The 16,459-nt window shown below is 47.9% G+C and overlaps 7 protein-coding genes across 7 annotated transcripts; 6 read left to right on the plus strand and 1 right to left on the minus strand.

Moving 5' to 3' along the window:
* Window positions 1-400: 400 nt before the first annotated feature.
* BHQ10_003115 (uncharacterized protein) lies at window positions 401-2,299 on the plus strand (the record flags this gene model as incomplete). The annotated part of the gene is made up of 2 exons (XM_040875336.1): window positions 401-898; window positions 947-2,299. 2 exons carry the CDS (start codon window positions 401-403, stop codon window positions 2,297-2,299), a joined length of 1,851 nt encoding a protein of 616 aa, XP_040731619.1.
* Window positions 2,300-3,002: 703 nt separating this feature from the next.
* BHQ10_003116 (uncharacterized protein) lies at window positions 3,003-4,627 on the plus strand (the record flags this gene model as incomplete). Its single annotated transcript, XM_040875337.1, has 6 exons — window positions 3,003-3,043; window positions 3,095-3,149; window positions 3,205-3,288; window positions 3,336-3,695; window positions 3,742-4,310; window positions 4,363-4,627. 6 exons carry the CDS (start codon window positions 3,003-3,005, stop codon window positions 4,625-4,627), a joined length of 1,374 nt encoding a protein of 457 aa, XP_040731620.1.
* A 496-nt stretch (window positions 4,628-5,123) lies between these two features.
* BHQ10_003117 (uncharacterized protein) lies at window positions 5,124-5,732 on the plus strand (the record flags this gene model as incomplete). The annotated part of the gene is made up of 3 exons (XM_040875338.1): window positions 5,124-5,220; window positions 5,277-5,565; window positions 5,618-5,732. 3 exons carry the CDS (start codon window positions 5,124-5,126, stop codon window positions 5,730-5,732), a joined length of 501 nt encoding a protein of 166 aa, XP_040731621.1.
* A 1,270-nt stretch (window positions 5,733-7,002) lies between these two features.
* Window positions 7,003-7,542, minus strand: BHQ10_003118 (uncharacterized protein; the record flags this gene model as incomplete). The annotated part of the gene is made up of 1 exon (XM_040875339.1): window positions 7,003-7,542. The coding sequence occupies one exon, from the start codon at window positions 7,540-7,542 to the stop codon at window positions 7,003-7,005; it is 540 nt and encodes a 179-aa protein (XP_040731622.1).
* A 1,539-nt stretch (window positions 7,543-9,081) lies between these two features.
* On the plus strand, window positions 9,082-10,808 carry BHQ10_003119 (uncharacterized protein; the record flags this gene model as incomplete). The annotated part of the gene is made up of 2 exons (XM_040875340.1): window positions 9,082-9,292; window positions 9,346-10,808. 2 exons carry the CDS (start codon window positions 9,082-9,084, stop codon window positions 10,806-10,808), a joined length of 1,674 nt encoding a protein of 557 aa, XP_040731623.1.
* A 1,383-nt stretch (window positions 10,809-12,191) lies between these two features.
* Window positions 12,192-13,385, plus strand: BHQ10_003120 (uncharacterized protein; the record flags this gene model as incomplete). The annotated part of the gene is made up of 3 exons (XM_040875342.1): window positions 12,192-12,544; window positions 12,602-12,730; window positions 12,776-13,385. The coding sequence occupies 3 exons, from the start codon at window positions 12,192-12,194 to the stop codon at window positions 13,383-13,385; spliced, it is 1,092 nt and encodes a 363-aa protein (XP_040731624.1).
* A 725-nt stretch (window positions 13,386-14,110) lies between these two features.
* BHQ10_003121 (uncharacterized protein) lies at window positions 14,111-16,394 on the plus strand (the record flags this gene model as incomplete). Its single annotated transcript, XM_040875343.1, has 4 exons — window positions 14,111-14,281; window positions 14,341-14,374; window positions 14,432-16,241; window positions 16,289-16,394. The coding sequence occupies 4 exons, from the start codon at window positions 14,111-14,113 to the stop codon at window positions 16,392-16,394; spliced, it is 2,121 nt and encodes a 706-aa protein (XP_040731625.1).
* Window positions 16,395-16,459: the final 65 nt, after the last annotated feature.

Raw genomic sequence — 16,459 nt, forward strand, 5'->3', positions numbered from 1 at the left:
CTTAATTAGCTTGTATTCAATATGAAGTTTCACCATGTCTATCTCTCCTATCTTAACTGTCGTAAATACTTACTCCATAAGTACTAGTACATGCGAGTCAGGATCTCTAATCGACAAGCCACTGGCCTAACTCCCCGGTTCTTTCAATAGGAACACGCGTCGCCTCCACATGGAGTACGCAAGTTCGCAACTTCTACCGGTCTCAGCACCAGACTCGCTGTACCAAGAAGGTAGAACCAGGCAGTGCAGCGCAAATTTCTAGTATCAGCACTAAGTTCCCTGCACTACGTACCATGTAGCTACAAATTGAAATGGAGCGACAATTCCATCCTTTCATTTGCAGTCGCCAACCGACACACTGCGATAGTTATGACTCCAAAGAGATAACTTGATCCTCACAATGCGGCCCTTTTTCACAGCCAGTAGCAGCAAGAACCGGCCCTGGTATGCCAGGTACGCAAGCCGACTACCGCGAAACAATAAGAGCATCCTGATATGCCTTTTCGTCCTCACAACCGCCATCGCATCCCTGCACTTTTTGCTCATACCCGTCCTTTTGAGACTGCACATGCAATTCGGCCTCAGTCTCTTCGACTACGGCTTTCACGGTTTATATCCCACGCGGCACTACAATAGCTTCGAGCTCGACTCTCCGGACGTCGAAGTCGTGGTGTGGGACGACCGATGTAGCGATGGTTACGTCTTCATAGCGCCTCACGGTCCACCAATCGACGGCTCGCGACCCTTAATTCTCGATGCACGCGGAAATCTAGTATGGACGTTTCCGACAGATAAGCCGTCGACAGATTTCAAAGTGCAGGAGTACCGGGGCGAGAAGTTTTTGACTTTTTGGCATGGGACGAGTCTGAATGGGCATGGATTGGGGTCGTATACGATGGTATGTTCTTATCTACCGCTATATTATACATCAAACTAATGCGAGTAGCTGGATTCGTCGTATGTACACCGCTATGAAGTCACGGCTGTCGGCGATTTTGAGGGTGATATACATGATTTCCGTATTACGAAGAACGGCACTGCGCTTATCGTGATATACGACGTCAAGCCAGGCAATCTGGCTGAATTCGGCGGTCCGCAGAATGGGTTTATTTACGATGGAGTCTTTCAGGAGGTTGATATTGCCTCGAATAATCTCCTGTTTGAGTGGCATTTTTCGCATCATGTCCCATTTGGCGACACATACACGGATACTGTGAAAGGTATGGGCAAAGATAGCACATCGCCGTGGGATCCGTACCACATCAACAGCGTCGACAAGGATGTGCAGGGGAACTATCTCGTTTCCGCGCGGCATATACATTCGCTCTACAGTATCGATGCAACAACGGGTGATATTCTATGGACATTAGGCGGGAAACAGAACGAATTCACCGACGCATCTGACGGCCACGCTACAGATTTCGCCTGGCAGCATGACGCACGCTGGTACGACGAACGTACCATCACGCTATACGACAATGCCGCGAAAGATTTCCTCGGTCCCATAACTGCAAGCCGGGGAATGATAATCGACATTGACGTGCCGAATCGCATCGCAACTCTGCAGCATACCTACTCCCATCCCGAGGGAATCCGCGCGCATTCGCAGGGCAACATGCAAATCCTACCAGACTCTGGGCATGCATTCATCGGCTGGGGTCACTGCGCTGCATACACGGAGTTTGCGCCTGACGGAGAAGTGCTATGTGACACGCACTTGTCGCCATCGAACTGGTTCCAATTGGGTCTCGTGTATACATATCGAACCTATAAGAATGACTGGGTCGGTAAACCGGCTACTATGCCGTCGGCAGTCATTGTTGGGAACTCGGTGTTCGTGAGCTGGAATGGTGCCACGGAGATCAAAGCCTGGCAGCTGGAGCTGTGGGATGGGGTGAATATGCAGCATATGAATTTTGTCCCGGCAGGCAAGACTGACAAAGTCGGTTTCGAGACCAAGTTTGATCTGCCGGGTGATATTCCGAATACGTATTTCCGTCTTGTTGCGCTTGATAAGAAGGATGATGTGCTTGGGAGAAGTGCACTGCTTAGCAAGCATCACAAGCAGAGTCTGGCGGAGATGTTGGGAAAGGATATCTGGGATCAGATGTCATATCCTGTTATTGTTACAATCTTTTTGATCATTTGCTGTGCCGTGTTGGCTGTTCGGTGGATCTGGAAGAAATCGAGCCTTATGTTTGGCCGGTTGAATACTAACTGGCTGCGGCCCAGGGTCAGGCGTACTCTGCTCAAGGAGGATATTGAGATCCCACTTATGACGAATGAACATGAAGATTGACTTATCCATGTATAGAGATTCCATTCACATTTTACTCCTAATTCATTGTTTGCATTTGCCACACGGAGGGGGACGAATATTCTATGGCTCGTACCCCGGATTATGAACGATGTGGAGAGTAATCTATACCTCAGTAATCGAGCTCTCGCTGCGTAGGTAGTGATCGTTTAAGTCTCCTGTCCCCCACATGATTCAGATCTCATCTATAGGTGCATTCGCTATTCACTCAAGATGCATAATATCATATGCAGAACGTTCGTGCCGAGCGCACGGAATGGCTCGTGCGCCACTGTGCAGTCTATCATACATACATTATCTCTGGTTTGGAAATATCATCTTGAGAATTGACCGTTTCGCGCAGTCCTATGAGCATGTTATAGATGCAATCGTTATAGACTATGTAGGGACTAGCTATACTAAGTATACCTAGACCAATAAATCGTACCCCCACACATGCGAACCATACTCAATAATTCCTTTCCCCTCACCCAATAAAAGTCGATCCCAAACAGTCCCCGATCCAGCTGCGATCACGCAATTTGAGGGGTATTTTGCTTGGAGCTGTGGTATATATCCTTTCCCTGGAACCGTGACAATTATTTCTTCTTTTTATATCCCATTGCTACCATATACCCCTGTTTACTGTTTTGTTGCTTGCTGTTGTAGATACCTGAATTGATCAATTGTCGTTACCGGAAAAATCATGGCTGGCCAACGCTTCGAGACTCTGCAGCTGCATGCTGGGTAAGCTTTTCAGTCTGCATGCTTTGGCGATTGCATACTGACAATAAACAGCCAGGAACCTGACCGGGCCACCAACTCGCGTGCTGTGCCCATCTATGCTACTACTGTTCGTTTTTCTTTGATATCGTTAGATTGCTACGGCAACAAACTGACTGGTACAGTCCTACGTCTTTAATGACTCGGCTCACGGCGCCAGACTCTTTGGCCTCAAAGAGTTTGGTAATATTTACTCGCGCATCATGAACGTATGTCTCCCAGCCTCTCTCGGCGACCTAACAACTGACAATACTAGCCCACCGTCGACGTCTTCGAAAAGCGCATCGCTGCTCTCGAAGGCGGTGTTGCCGCCGTCGCAGCCTCGTCCGGCCAAGCAGCCCAGTTTATGGCCATCTCTGCCCTGGCCCACGCCGGCGACAACATCGTCGCTACCAGCAACCTCTACGGCGGTACCTACAACCAGTTCAAGGTCTTTCTACCGCGATTAGGCATCCAGACCAAATTTGTGAACGGCGACAGTGCAGAGGATATTGCCGCTGTTATTGACGATCGTACCAAGGCCGTCTTCGTGGAGACTATTGGAAATCCGCGATACAACGTACCCGATTTCGAGGCCATTGCCAAGGTTGCGCATGAAAAGGGGGTTCCTGTCGTTGTACGTATTCTGTCCGCCGTCTTTCTGACTACCTACTGATTAGCAGGTTGACAACACATTCGGCGCCGGTGGCTACTTTGCCCGCCCCATCGACCACGGCGCCGACATCGTCGTGCACAGCGCCACCAAATGGATTGGCGGCCACGGCACCACCATCGGCGGCGTGGTGATTGACAGCGGAAAATTCGACTGGGGCAAGCACGCCGCTCGATTCCCTCAATTCGTTGAGCCCGCCGAGGGATACCACGGTCTCAAGTTCTGGGAAACTTTCGGGCCCATTGCATTCGCTATTCGCGTTCGAGTCGAGATTCTGCGTGATTTGGGCTCGGCATTGAACCCTTTTGCGGCGCAGCAGTTGTTGTTGGGATTGGAGACGTTGAGTTTGCGTGCGGAGCGACATGCCAGCAATGCGTTGACTTTGGCGAAATGGTTGGAGAGGAACGAGAATGTTGCTTGGGTGTCGTACCCTGGTCTTGAGAGCCATGCCAGCCATGAGACTGCGAAGAAGTATCTGCCTCGTGGATTCGGTGGTGTCTTGTCGTTCGGTGTCAAGGGTGGTGCTACCGCTGGCAGTCAGGTTGTTGATGGATTCAAGCTGATTTCCAACCTTGCCAAGTATGTCTCTCCCCCCTCTCTATGATTGAATTTTTAATACTAACGAGTGTAGTGTCGGCGACTCGAAAACTCTCGCGATTCATCCCTGGTCAACCACGCACGAACAACTCTCCGAAGAAGAGCGCATCGCCTCGGGAGTCACCGAAGACGCGATCCGTATCTCGGTCGGAACAGAGCATATTGACGATATTATCGCAGACTTTGAGCAGTCATTCCAGGCTGCTAGCGCTGCTGGCGCGGACAAGACTGCGCTGCCTGATCGGGCGGCGGGAGGAGCTGCGACGGAGCATGAGGCAGGATTGCAGGGGTCTGTTTGATCAAGTATATTAGCCGTAATGATATGACGAATGAATCGTGTATGACTGAATACTTGTATCGTCCGTAGTGTGTTGTCTAAACAAGTATGTACTTCGTAGTACGTAGTTAGCTAAAACGTTAACCGTCAAGTGTAGATCCCCCGGGTATGATATCATCGATCTCATCAACACTTCAAAGAGTCAGGTGACGTTGGAATCATAAAGAATAACAAGAAAGAATGAAGATAATAATAATAAGATAATAATATAGTTAGGTAATATCCAAGTCACAACTTCAGCCACTGTCAGCTGTCAGATAAATTATCAAATTTAACAGGTATCAGCCACGTTCGTCATTGCATCATGGCGTCTTCTCCTCTTCTTGGCTTATAATCTACACTGCCTGCACCCTGCTACCTTTTTCTCTCAACTACAACAACTGTACAACTACACTTGCACTCCTTACTTCAGAGTAAAATAATCGGTTCCAGCATCATCCACAACATTCACATCCAACATGCCTCATCACAGCCTCCACCACCTGAACTGGGTGCTGCCCGTTCGCATCGTCCAGGCCGTCTTTGCAATCATCGTCCTCGGTCTGACAGCATACGGTGAGTCTCAGCGTCCCTCTCCAAATACCCAAAATAATCACAACTAATAAACCAAGTCATCAACGTCGAGCTAGAATGGTCCTGGTACTCCTCCGACACCGTCAACTTCGACCTCTTCAACGCCGTCTGGACCCTCGTCGTCGCCCTCCCATACTTGTCGCTGGTGCCCATCTTCTTCGCAAACCTGTCGCACCATTATGCTGTACTGGCAATTGAGATTGTGACCATGATTTTCTGGTTTGCCGGTTTCATTGCGTTGGGTGCGTTGTTGCCGCCGCCCAGAGCGTGTCATTACAGTGTCTGCAGTTCGTTGCAGGCTGCTACTGTGTTTGCGGCTTTTGAATGGTATGCCTTTTGAACCTGTGAGGACTACGGAATATTTGACTAATATGAGTAGGCTGCTGTTTGCGATTACTACTGCATTCACCATCCGTCTTGCTCTCCAATCGAGAAATGATACCGCCGCGGTCCACGCAAAGACCTCTGGCGTCCAGGCTCATGCTGAAGTCTAATCATCACCTACGAGCATAAATATGGAGACTAAATGTCCGAAGGGACCGAAGGAGTAGGAATTGGCACTGATTTTTATGCTGCGACCTTTTAATTGAATACCCTTCTAGCTTATGTTTTATATTCCCTGATTGTTACCTTTGGTCTGCGTTTTAGTTGACTATGAGACGATTTATGACGAGTGCATGATTATACCACTGTTTTGAGCTTAATGATTGGATTATGCTTCCATAATATCTTATACAACAATGTGACGTTTTGTGTTTCAGCGATCTTTAACTTTAGCACATACTTGCGACTGAAGAGATATCGTTCTATTACTTCAGGGGCTAAACGTTCAAAGGAACAATGCACTCAATGCTTCATGATGGAAAACAACAGCCGTAAATTGTGAAAAGAGTAGTCGATCAAGACCTGACGGATACTTCACTCCTCGAAGGTGGAATAAAACTCGAGCCCTGACTAGAATGATACCTTCGTGTCTCACTGGCACCAAGCATACCGTCATCCAGACTTATAACCTGCCGAAAGATCCTTTCAGCAATTATCCGAACAAGATGATTGTAACCGCGTTTCGTAGCATCTACGTTTGCGTCGGAATCAGAGAGATCCGGCCCGCGACATTCGAGAATCACCTTGGAGTGAGACCTGAGATCCCACACGCGCTGACATTGCAGCCAGTGGTAGCAGAAATAGCACGCTGGCTTGCTGCAACCGATATATTGATAGCCGTGTAGAAACTCCAAGCCGTTTTTCTCAAAGTAATCGAATATGAGAATCTCTGCATGAACGCGAGTAGATATCTTTCTCTTCTCCTCAAGTTTGGCCTTGAGCTCTTTCCTAGAATCGTGCCATCTCGCCATGAGAAGAAGATTGAATACCCTTTGAATTAGTGCTGATCGGTCGGAGTTTTTCGACACTTTCATACTCACCGCCGAGTAATCAAAGGCGCTATCTGGAAGAGTCAATAGTTTTTTCGGTGATGATGGTATAAAGACGATCTCTGAAATCTGTTGAAAAAAGGTTGCTTCTTGTATGCCGTCACGACTTTGATAATATGGTAGTTGTGTGCCCCGAGTCTTCCGATGTGGTGAATTAGATCCATCCAGTCGATATGACCGCATGCTGCTGCTGCTATCTTCAACTCCTTCAACTGCCTGCCGCATGCTTCATAGCATTTGACTACTAGCTGGTAATGATCCTGGGTTTTAATTAGAGGTCCAATCCACGAGAGTAATTCAATGCCTGGTCATACTTGGTCAACAATCTACCTTACATATATCTGCTGTCGAGGGATTCACCTCTAAATTGACTCTCAAGCGATGCCCTGCAAACGCCCCAGAATCGGCCCAACTGCTTCACATAAAACCCACCTCTACGCCACGCCATCTTTACCGCTTCCTCAAGGATCTCGCGAACAACAACTTTCGTAGGACGACTCAATATATCAGTCTTCGTGAGAACCTTTACAACAAAAATTTTCACAGACGAATGCAGGTTTGTGTTGGCAGCAATATACAGTTTAAGATTCTGATCTATACCATTCGCAGAAACGGTAGTTCCACCTTTCTTCACATCGCAGAGATATGCGACGCCTTTCAGATAAGCCTGCAGCAGCTTGAGGATGTTGCCTTCGTCTTCGGCTCTGTTCGCCATTGCAGGGTCTTCTACATTAACGTCTGGATCATGGTTGCTCTCGTCATGATATTCACCGAATGCTCTGAGGAAATTCGCTTTTGTGTAGAAGTCGGTCTCGTCGGCGGCCCATTTGGGGCGAGGGCCGGCCGGAGGGGATTGAGTAGTTGATTTCATCTCTCTCTCTTTTGTCAAGTTTCTTTCTGTTGCTAACTCCGCTGCTGTATCACATGTATTAACCTCCGCTGAGATGTAGAAGAGGGTCTAAACTCTTCGAATTCATGATTTTGGGAATAGTACGGGTTGAAATGAATCTAAGGAAGCCGATGATAGAAACCCTCGTGCATAGCCATGGAAGGGGGTGGAAACCCAAAGACAGACAGTATGCACATATGCATACCTACAGTAACTGCCGCAGATGTGACTGGTCCTGACTCGCAGCGGTCAACTTGCAAGGAGTAAACACAGCGAGGCTGAGTACATTTGGGGCATACTCGTGATTCGTTGCTAATTCCATAACGGTATATTCAAATTCACTGATAGAATTGGAACAATATATTCGTTTGTGTATAGGGGAACACTCATCTCAAGTTCGCAGAGCCAATGTCAAAGCCTTGAGTAAGAGTTAGGGCTAGAGCTAGGGCTAGCCTCTTCCCGTGCCTACATGATACAACACTTGCACATAAGAGAGACAAGAGAATTGCTCAGCAGATTCGAGCTTACTATCAGATCGAGTTTCATTGACATTCATATTTCGAGTGCCATCGTATCATCATGTCCAAGTCATATTCTAGAACATCGAATTTATACTTCAACATGCACCAGGGTTAGGGTCAACGGCAAGCTCCGTCGCGCTTGTCAGAAAAAGGTGCATGCCCGGACCCACGTTACATCTCTTCAAAAGCTTTAAAATGAATTAGAGAGGACTTAGAGTATCAAGTACGTAATGTTTTACCTGGAAGGAAGCCGAGTGGATGGCATAGCATAGGATGTGTTCTCTGTTGAGTCTGTTCAGAAGCTGTAAGCCATCCTGACTCAGCTTGTATGCTGTCTATTGCATTGCCTCCGATTTCGAAGATATCTTTATCACTGGATGTCTTCGTTCTTACAGTATTTTGATCGCATACATAGACGTCGTGGGTACCAGCTCAGAGTCTAATGGAAAGGATGTTAGGGCTAAAGTTGTTTCGGGAAGGAGTATCCTAGTGTCTTTTTCCGGCGATCTCTGAATGTCTGAATGTCATATCAACACTTCACGATGACTCACTGCTGTTGTGCAGACTCGACGCGAAATGGAATAGTAGTCTGTGAGACGGAGTTGCAATGTTAGAAAGAAATTTTCTCCACTTCTACAGGTACTCGTGTGTCTGTCAAATACACACTGTACGAGGTCGGGAGAAAATTTGCAGAGGCAAAAATGGGTGGATACCTAGGTACCTGCGAACCACCGAACCAGACAATTCCAAGGACACAGATCTTTTTTGTATGAGAATTTTTACTTTTCGCCGTTTGTGTGATTGAGTAATGAAAATATATTAGCTCTCGTCGTGTTTCTGATTTTCTCTTCTTTTTCCTTCTTCCGGATCGATTGAGTAATAGTATTGAGGGCTGGTGTACTGTTTCGCCTGCATCTGGTGCTAAGGCCGAACACCTGCATATACGATCCTTCTTATACAATCTATTCCTCAATTCAGACAGATTCACAGAATCGCTGGGATGGCTTCCGACAAGGTCGAAATCGCTCCCAAATCCAATAACGACAAGTTCATCACTGAACCCATCGTGGCCGAGCCTCACTCCGACTCAGGAAGCAACGGCCACGATGGCATGCACGATGTCGAGAAACATGGCGCTAATAGGGAGTCTCTCCCGTTGCCTGACTTGAAGCGCAAGCTCAAGAGCAGACACTTGCAGATGATTGCCATTGGTTTGTCTTCTATCCTCGTCGGTCGCGACTTTCATACTTATATGTGCATCTAGGTGGCACAATCGGAACTGGTCTCTTCATTGGTAGTGGAACCGCCATCGCAAATGCCGGTCCTGCAGGCGCTCTCATCGCATACCTCTTTGTCGGCTCTATCGTCTACTCAGTCATGACCTCTCTCGGAGAAATGGCCACCTACATCCCTATTCCCGGTGCTTTCACATCTTACGCTGCGCGATTCGTCGATCCCAGTCTGGGTTTCGCCATGGGTTGGATCTATTGGTTTTCATGGGCTATTACTTTTGCATTGGAATTGACAGCGACGGGATTGATTATTCAGTACTGGGATCAGTCCATTTCTATCGGTGTTTTCATCGCCGTCTTTTGGGTCTGCATTACTGCCGCCAATTTGCTCCCCGTCGGCTTCTATGGTGAACTTGAGTTCTGGCTCTCGACGGTCAAGATCATCACTATTGTCGGATTCATGCTTTTCGCTATTTGCATTGACGCCGGCGCCGGCCATCGCCCATACCTCGGATTCCACTATTGGCACGATCCGGGTGCCTTCGCGCCCCATCTCCTCGAATCTCAAGGTGCCACGGCGAAGTTCGTCGGTTTCTGGGCTGTCTTGATTCAAGCCGGTTTCTCGTACCAGGGCACGGAGTTGGTTGGTATCGCAGTTGGTGAATGCGAAAACCCTCGCAAGACTATGCCTTCTGCTATCCGCAAGACCTTCTACCGTATCTTGCTCTTCTTCGTCCTTACTATCTTCTTCATTGGCTTGTTGGTTCCTTACACTAACGACCGTTTGGCTGCCGGTGGCTCAGACGCTTCTGCATCGCCCTTTGTCATTGCCGCCGATCTTGCTGGTGTCAAGGTTTTGCCTGGTATCATCAACGGTGTTTTGTTGACCGTGGTCTTATCTGCAGCCAACTCTAATGTGTACAGTGGAAGCCGTATTCTTATCGGTCTGGCTCAAGAAGGCTTTGCTCCCAGATTCCTCAAGACGACCTCCGCCAAAGGTGTGCCCTACTACGGAGTCGCCGTGACTTCTGCCATTGGTCTTTTGGCTTTCTTGAATCTGTCCAACAACGGCAGCACGGTTTTCAACTGGTTCGTCAACATCTCCGGTGTCGCCGGGTTCATCAGCTGGTCCGTCCTTAACGGATGCCACATCGCCTTCATGCGCGCCCTGGCTGCGCGCAACATTTCCCGAGATCTGCTCCCTTACAAGGCCATGTGGCAGCCCTTCTTCGCCTGGTACGGCCTCTTCTTCAACGTCCTCATCATCCTGACCCAGGGATTCACCGCATTTATCCCCACATTCGACGTCTCGAGCTTCTTCGTTGCGTATATCAGCTTGATTCTGTTTGTGGTGCTGTATCTTGGTCACAAGATTGTCTTCCGTACCAAGTTTGTGAGCCCTATCGATGCGGATCTTGACACTGGACGGACTGAGCCAGATAATGCTGTTTATGAGTCGCAGGAGCCGACTTCGTTCTGGCAGAAGATTTTTTAACTAGTCTCGTGTAGACCATGTATAGAACGGGGTGATGATAGATAATGTTTTGATAGATAATATGAGGATTATGAGTTATTAAGCAACGGACTTCTCAATAAACATGTGTACTGGTCGTATCGAAATGCTAGCGCTAGACCCTACCTGAATCTCAGCCTTCGCTAAACAAAAATCTGTCCCTTTTCAGCGCTTCGATGCCTGGTGCCAGAAGCTCGTCTCTGGGCTTGAATCCTTGACGATAGATTGCTCAAAAGTCAAGTATTTGATTGAATATTTAGATTGTTAGTTACTTTTACTGTTTGATAATTTCTGAATGACTGCATCCCCAGCTATCAGTAGGAGACATGGGTATATTAGTCTACCCTTTGTCCATCCCGTTGTATGTCGGTTCGTCCGCAAGGACTAAATAATCAACGTGTGTGTCGATGTCGGTATCTCCGACTTTAGGGTTACATATATGAGATTATTTAGGCATGATAAGTGACTGTGTCGTTAATCAATCTAATGCTTCCATATCACTCTTTTCTAGAAAATAAAACAAAAGGTATTGGGCAGTGAAGCTCCTTAACACTATAGAAGTCACGCCTCGATTCACAGCTCTATACTACAACATGAGGTACGCTAGGGTCTGGTGGAGACAGTTATCGTTTACGGTAGGGCTGAAGAGTTGGCGGCGATGCTCAAGGACAGCGTCATCGGTTTTAAGGTGAAGGGGCCTGTTGGCAGTCATGGGGGAGATGGGGAAGTCTTTGAGGATATCTTTCATGGAGAGGATACATGTTGGGGAAGAGTATACTAGAGCTTGGTTGCGTCGAACAAGTCAGTTAGCTTTGTATCTTGCTTGAGGACTGTGTAACAGGTATGGCACTTGGCTTTCCGCAACTTTAGTACGATGGCTGGCAAAATCGATGATGGTGGTATACAGATTTATGGGTCTATATTGACATATCTACGGGTACTAGGGCAGTCAATATAACTGTGTTCTGAGAATAGGTGTTTTTACATCAATCCGGATTAATTTGATATCTGTCTTTCAAATGGCGCAAATTATGAGGAACATGGAACCAATGAAATGGGTAATTAGGGCTAGCTCAGGATCGTGGAGTAAGGGGCTGGCCTTTGTTTATCGACACGTACATATCCCCGTCGGCCTGACCGATCAGGTACCCCATGGGGCATATCTACTTCTTAAATGTATACGGAGTACAATTGTATCGGTCGCGCCGACAGTTACATGGTGTTTTCGCAAGGCTTTACATCATTTATCGCCTCGTATCTGATCATTCAAATGTCACTATTGACTCACAAGGTGGGCGATCATTAGTCTTAGGATTGTTTTACGGTGCATAATCTCACTTCCAGGTGAAACATTGGAAAGAAAAAATGAGCAGCATGACGCAGAATTCTGCTCTAAGTAACGATAAACTGCTCCTCTTCTTTCCAAAAGACCCTGACACGGAATGGATTAAGAAGACCACAACACAGTATCCCGGTTTAGAGGTCAGGTGGATCAACTCAGTCAAGGAAGACGGGACTTTTGTCAATGAGAAAGATCTACCGGCCGACTATTGGGAGGATACGACATTGCTGTTCGTCGACTACCTTCCGCCACCGGCTGAACTCATCTCTAATGTGAGATTTGTCCAGCTTGCAGCTTCTGGTGCAGATGCATGGCTTGGTCATCCTACATACCTCCGGAAAGAGACGATATTCTCGAACGCTAGCGGATTATATTCGTAAGTTATCACATTCGAGCAAAATTTGTACTGGTCAGTCCCTGATAAAGTCTTAAGACCTCAAATAGCCGAATGGGTCATTGGCACCTGGCTCATGAACCAACGGCAATTTTTAAAGTATCAGAACCAGGGCGACAGAGGGCCTGGTCCATTCTCAAACGTCGAGAGCTCATACAAACTTCGGATGTGAGTCCCTGATCGTGTAAAAGGCATCGAGCTCACATTAACTAGGGGCATCCTTGGATATGGATCGATTGGTCGCCAATGTGCGCGGATAGCCAATGCGATGGGAATGGAGATCTACGCCTATACTCGTAGCGAACGTAAGACACCAGAGTCCCGCAAAGACAACACTTACCGCCAGTTTTGCGTGCCTGGTACTGGAGATCCAGAAGGAATAATCCCTTCTCGATGGTTTCATGGGGCCTCCAAAGAAGATATCAACACTTTTCTCGCTCAAGATCTCGATATCTTAGTGATCAGCTTGCCGCTGACCAAGGACACGGAGAATGTCATTTCCTATAAGCAATTCGAAATTTTGAGAAAAAAGAGAACATTCGTGTCGAATGTTGCCCGTGGTCGACATGTTGACTCCCAAGCCTTGATTGAAGCTTTGGAAAAGGGCCAGATTCGGGGAGCTGCTTTGGATGTTACTGACCCTGAGCCACTGCCCAAAGAGCATCCGCTGTGGAACGCGCCCAATGTGTATATCACACCGCATATCAGTTGGATCACGAAAGATGTCTGGAACGGAGGTTTACAGTTGTTGGAAACGAACCTAGAGCGGCTGAATAATGGCGAGCCATGCATCAACTATCTTACCAGGAGCAGTGATACATAAGCCATAGTTAGTTGTCAATAAAAGTCCTAGTCAATCAACTGTGGGGTTGCAGTATTCAGGACGTATAAAGTATGACTTCATCCTCAGGCCGACACTAGTCCATACATAGAACTCTCGCCGAAGCACTGGCGATGTGGCTCTGGCGAGGAGAGAGAGCGATTCTTGATGCCGAGTTAGATGATAAATGGCGGGTGACGGAGCCTTCACATGAGACGGAGCGATGAGGAGGAGGGGGGGACCTGGGGAAGGGACAGTGATTTAGCCACTTTCATCCAATCAGAGCAGGTGATATGTCACCCGCTAAGCCATTTACGGATAAAGCCGAGGCATGTCAGACCGTAAAGCGTTCTGATTGGCTGCAAGCGGGCCTGCAACGGGGATGTGGCACATGCTTCGCTCCTTCCTTGCTTAAACAAGCACTTTCCGCCGGCTATCTCCATTGACCCCATCTTTGCTTGACAACAGCCTTCATACGTTCTTTGACTGCTACTCCTTTTCTTCTCTTCTGTGTATATATTCACAATAGTGTCATTTCATTCGATCTGCCATATCTCCACATCTTTTCCTTTTCGTTTGCCTTTCTTATCTTTGTGGTGAGCTCATTTGTTCAGTGTTCAATTGAGGTAAGCTATTTTTTTTTTTTTAGCTGAGCTAGTATCCCGCCTGCAGAAGAGCTGAACCCTGACAATCACCAATGAATCCAGTGAAAAAAACAACAATCCAACATGCTTTTCTCCAAGCCCGTACATATCGCCAAAGCGGAGGAGCTCCGCAAACCTCCCCCAAAAGGTTCCCCTTACTCTGTACCGATTCCAGGCTCAGCGCAGCCCGGTCGAAGTCCCGTCTATCGAGCATGGAACCACTCACACGAGCTCCTAACCACGCTTGATCCAGCAGTATGTTTTCCTTGTCCATAAATCAATGGCCTGTGGCAATGTGGCTGACGACGTGATAGGTGACTACCCTACATGAGATGTTCGAGTCGACCGGTAACTTTGCACTTCTGTACCATTTGGGATGCTCTTTACTGATGAAATGATTAATAGCCAACCGCATACCCAAAAGTCGGTGCTTGGGCCTACGTCCGTATGATCCGAAAACCAAATCCTTCGGTCCCTACCAGTGGCAGGACTACCAGACCGTTCAACGACGACGAGCGAACCTAGGAGTGGGTCTCGTGGAATTACATAAAAAACATGGCCATCCCGGAGGAAAGCATGGTGTTGGACTTTGGTGCCAGAACCGGCCGGAGTGGCAGATTACAGATCTTGCGTGCACCTCACAGTCGCTGTTTTCTGTCTCGCTCTACGACGTATTGGGCGCTGATACAACCGAATATATCATCAACCACGCTGAATTAGCATGCATCGTCACATCTCTCCCACACATTCCCACCCTTATCAAAATGAAGTCGAGACTACCGAGTCTCAAATTTATCGTCTGCTTGGATCCGCTTGATGGAAACGAGCAACCAGGCCTGTCGAAGCGTGCTCTATTACAGGAAATGGCCAGTGGCTCCGACTTGACAATCTATTCACTAAACGAAGTGGAGGAGCTAGGTGCATCTCTCAACCGCCCCTACAATCCACCTACTCCCGAAGACATCGTCACTATCAACTATACCTCGGGGACTACAGGACCCCCTAAAGGCGTGGTATTGCTGCACAAGAATGCTATAGCGGCCCTTTCCGTCAGCGTGATTGTCACCAAATGGAGCAACAACGACGTCACGCTTTCGTATCTCCCGCTTGCCCACATTATGGAGCGTCTTATTGAGCAAGCGTCTTTCTGGGCTGGCGGTGCTCTTGGTTACTATCACGGAGAAATATTGGAACTGGTCGATGATTTGAAAACGTTACGTCCAACAGCCTTTGTGTCGGTGCCACGACTTTATACCCGGTTTGCTGGTGCAGTTCGTACCGCAACTGTGGATGCCCCGGGCGTTAGAGGGGCACTGTCAAGACATATCTTGAGCACCAAGTTGGCAAATCTCGAAAACCCAGACACGACTAACGCGACCGAGAAACATGCCATCTATGACCGCATTTGGACTCGCAAAGTCGCCAGTGCTCTGGGTATGGATCGGGTCAAAACTTTGGCGACTGGCTCGGCACCTTTGGATCCATCTATTCAAAACTTCATGCGAGCTGTCACGGGAGCATCATTTGTGCAGGGCTACGGTCTTACTGAGTCATATGCCATGGCTCTCGTGCAGAACATGGAAGATCGCTCCGTCAATAATTGTGGTGCTATCTCGCCAGGTGTCGAGGCCTGCTTGGCGTCTATCCCTGATATGGAGTACTCTGTGGACGACAAGCCGTTCCCCCGCGGAGAGTTGCTGCTACGTGGAAACCACATTTTCCGCGAGTACCTCAAGAATCCTGAGGAAACAGCTTCTGCCTTTACTGAGGATGGCTGGTTCCGTACTGGTGATGTCTGCACGATTGATGAGCTGGGCCGGTTCAGAATCATTGATCGCCGCAAGAATGTCCTCAAGCTGGCACAGGGTGAATATATCTCTCCAGAACGTCTGGAAGGTATTCTCATGGCTCAGCACACATATTTGGCTCAAGCCTATGTGCACGGAGACAGTCTGCAGACATCATTGGTTGGTATTTTCGGAGTACAGCCGGACACTTTTGCTCCGTTTGCTAGTAAAGTTTTGGGTCAGGAGATCAGTCCCACCGATTTGGCTCAAATCAAGTCAGTCTTGGATGACGACCGGATCAAAAAGGCAATTTTGAAGGATTTCGACCGAACTGCGAAGAAGCACAAGCTTGCTGGATATGAGCGAGTACGAAAGTTCACTTTGATGATTGAACCGTTCACTATTGAGAATGAGCTTTTGACGCCAACGTAAGTTCTTTACTTCCCGCTTTTACAACTTGTCTAATTGTCTGCAGATTGAAAATGAAGCGTCCTCCTATTGTCAAGAAGTTCCGCGCGCTACTTGACAACATGTACGCTGAACTTGCTGAAGAGCAATCCGCTCCAAAGGCCAAGCTTTAAGCCTTGGTCATTTGCATTGTTCCGGTTGAATTATTGCATTCTTATCAAGGCTGCGTGTCTACGAA

This window comes from Talaromyces amestolkiae, assembly GCF_001896365.1.
Source record: "Talaromyces amestolkiae strain CIB chromosome Unknown scaffold4.1, whole genome shotgun sequence".
Classification (NCBI taxonomy): Eukaryota; Fungi; Ascomycota; class Eurotiomycetes; order Eurotiales; family Trichocomaceae; genus Talaromyces; species Talaromyces amestolkiae.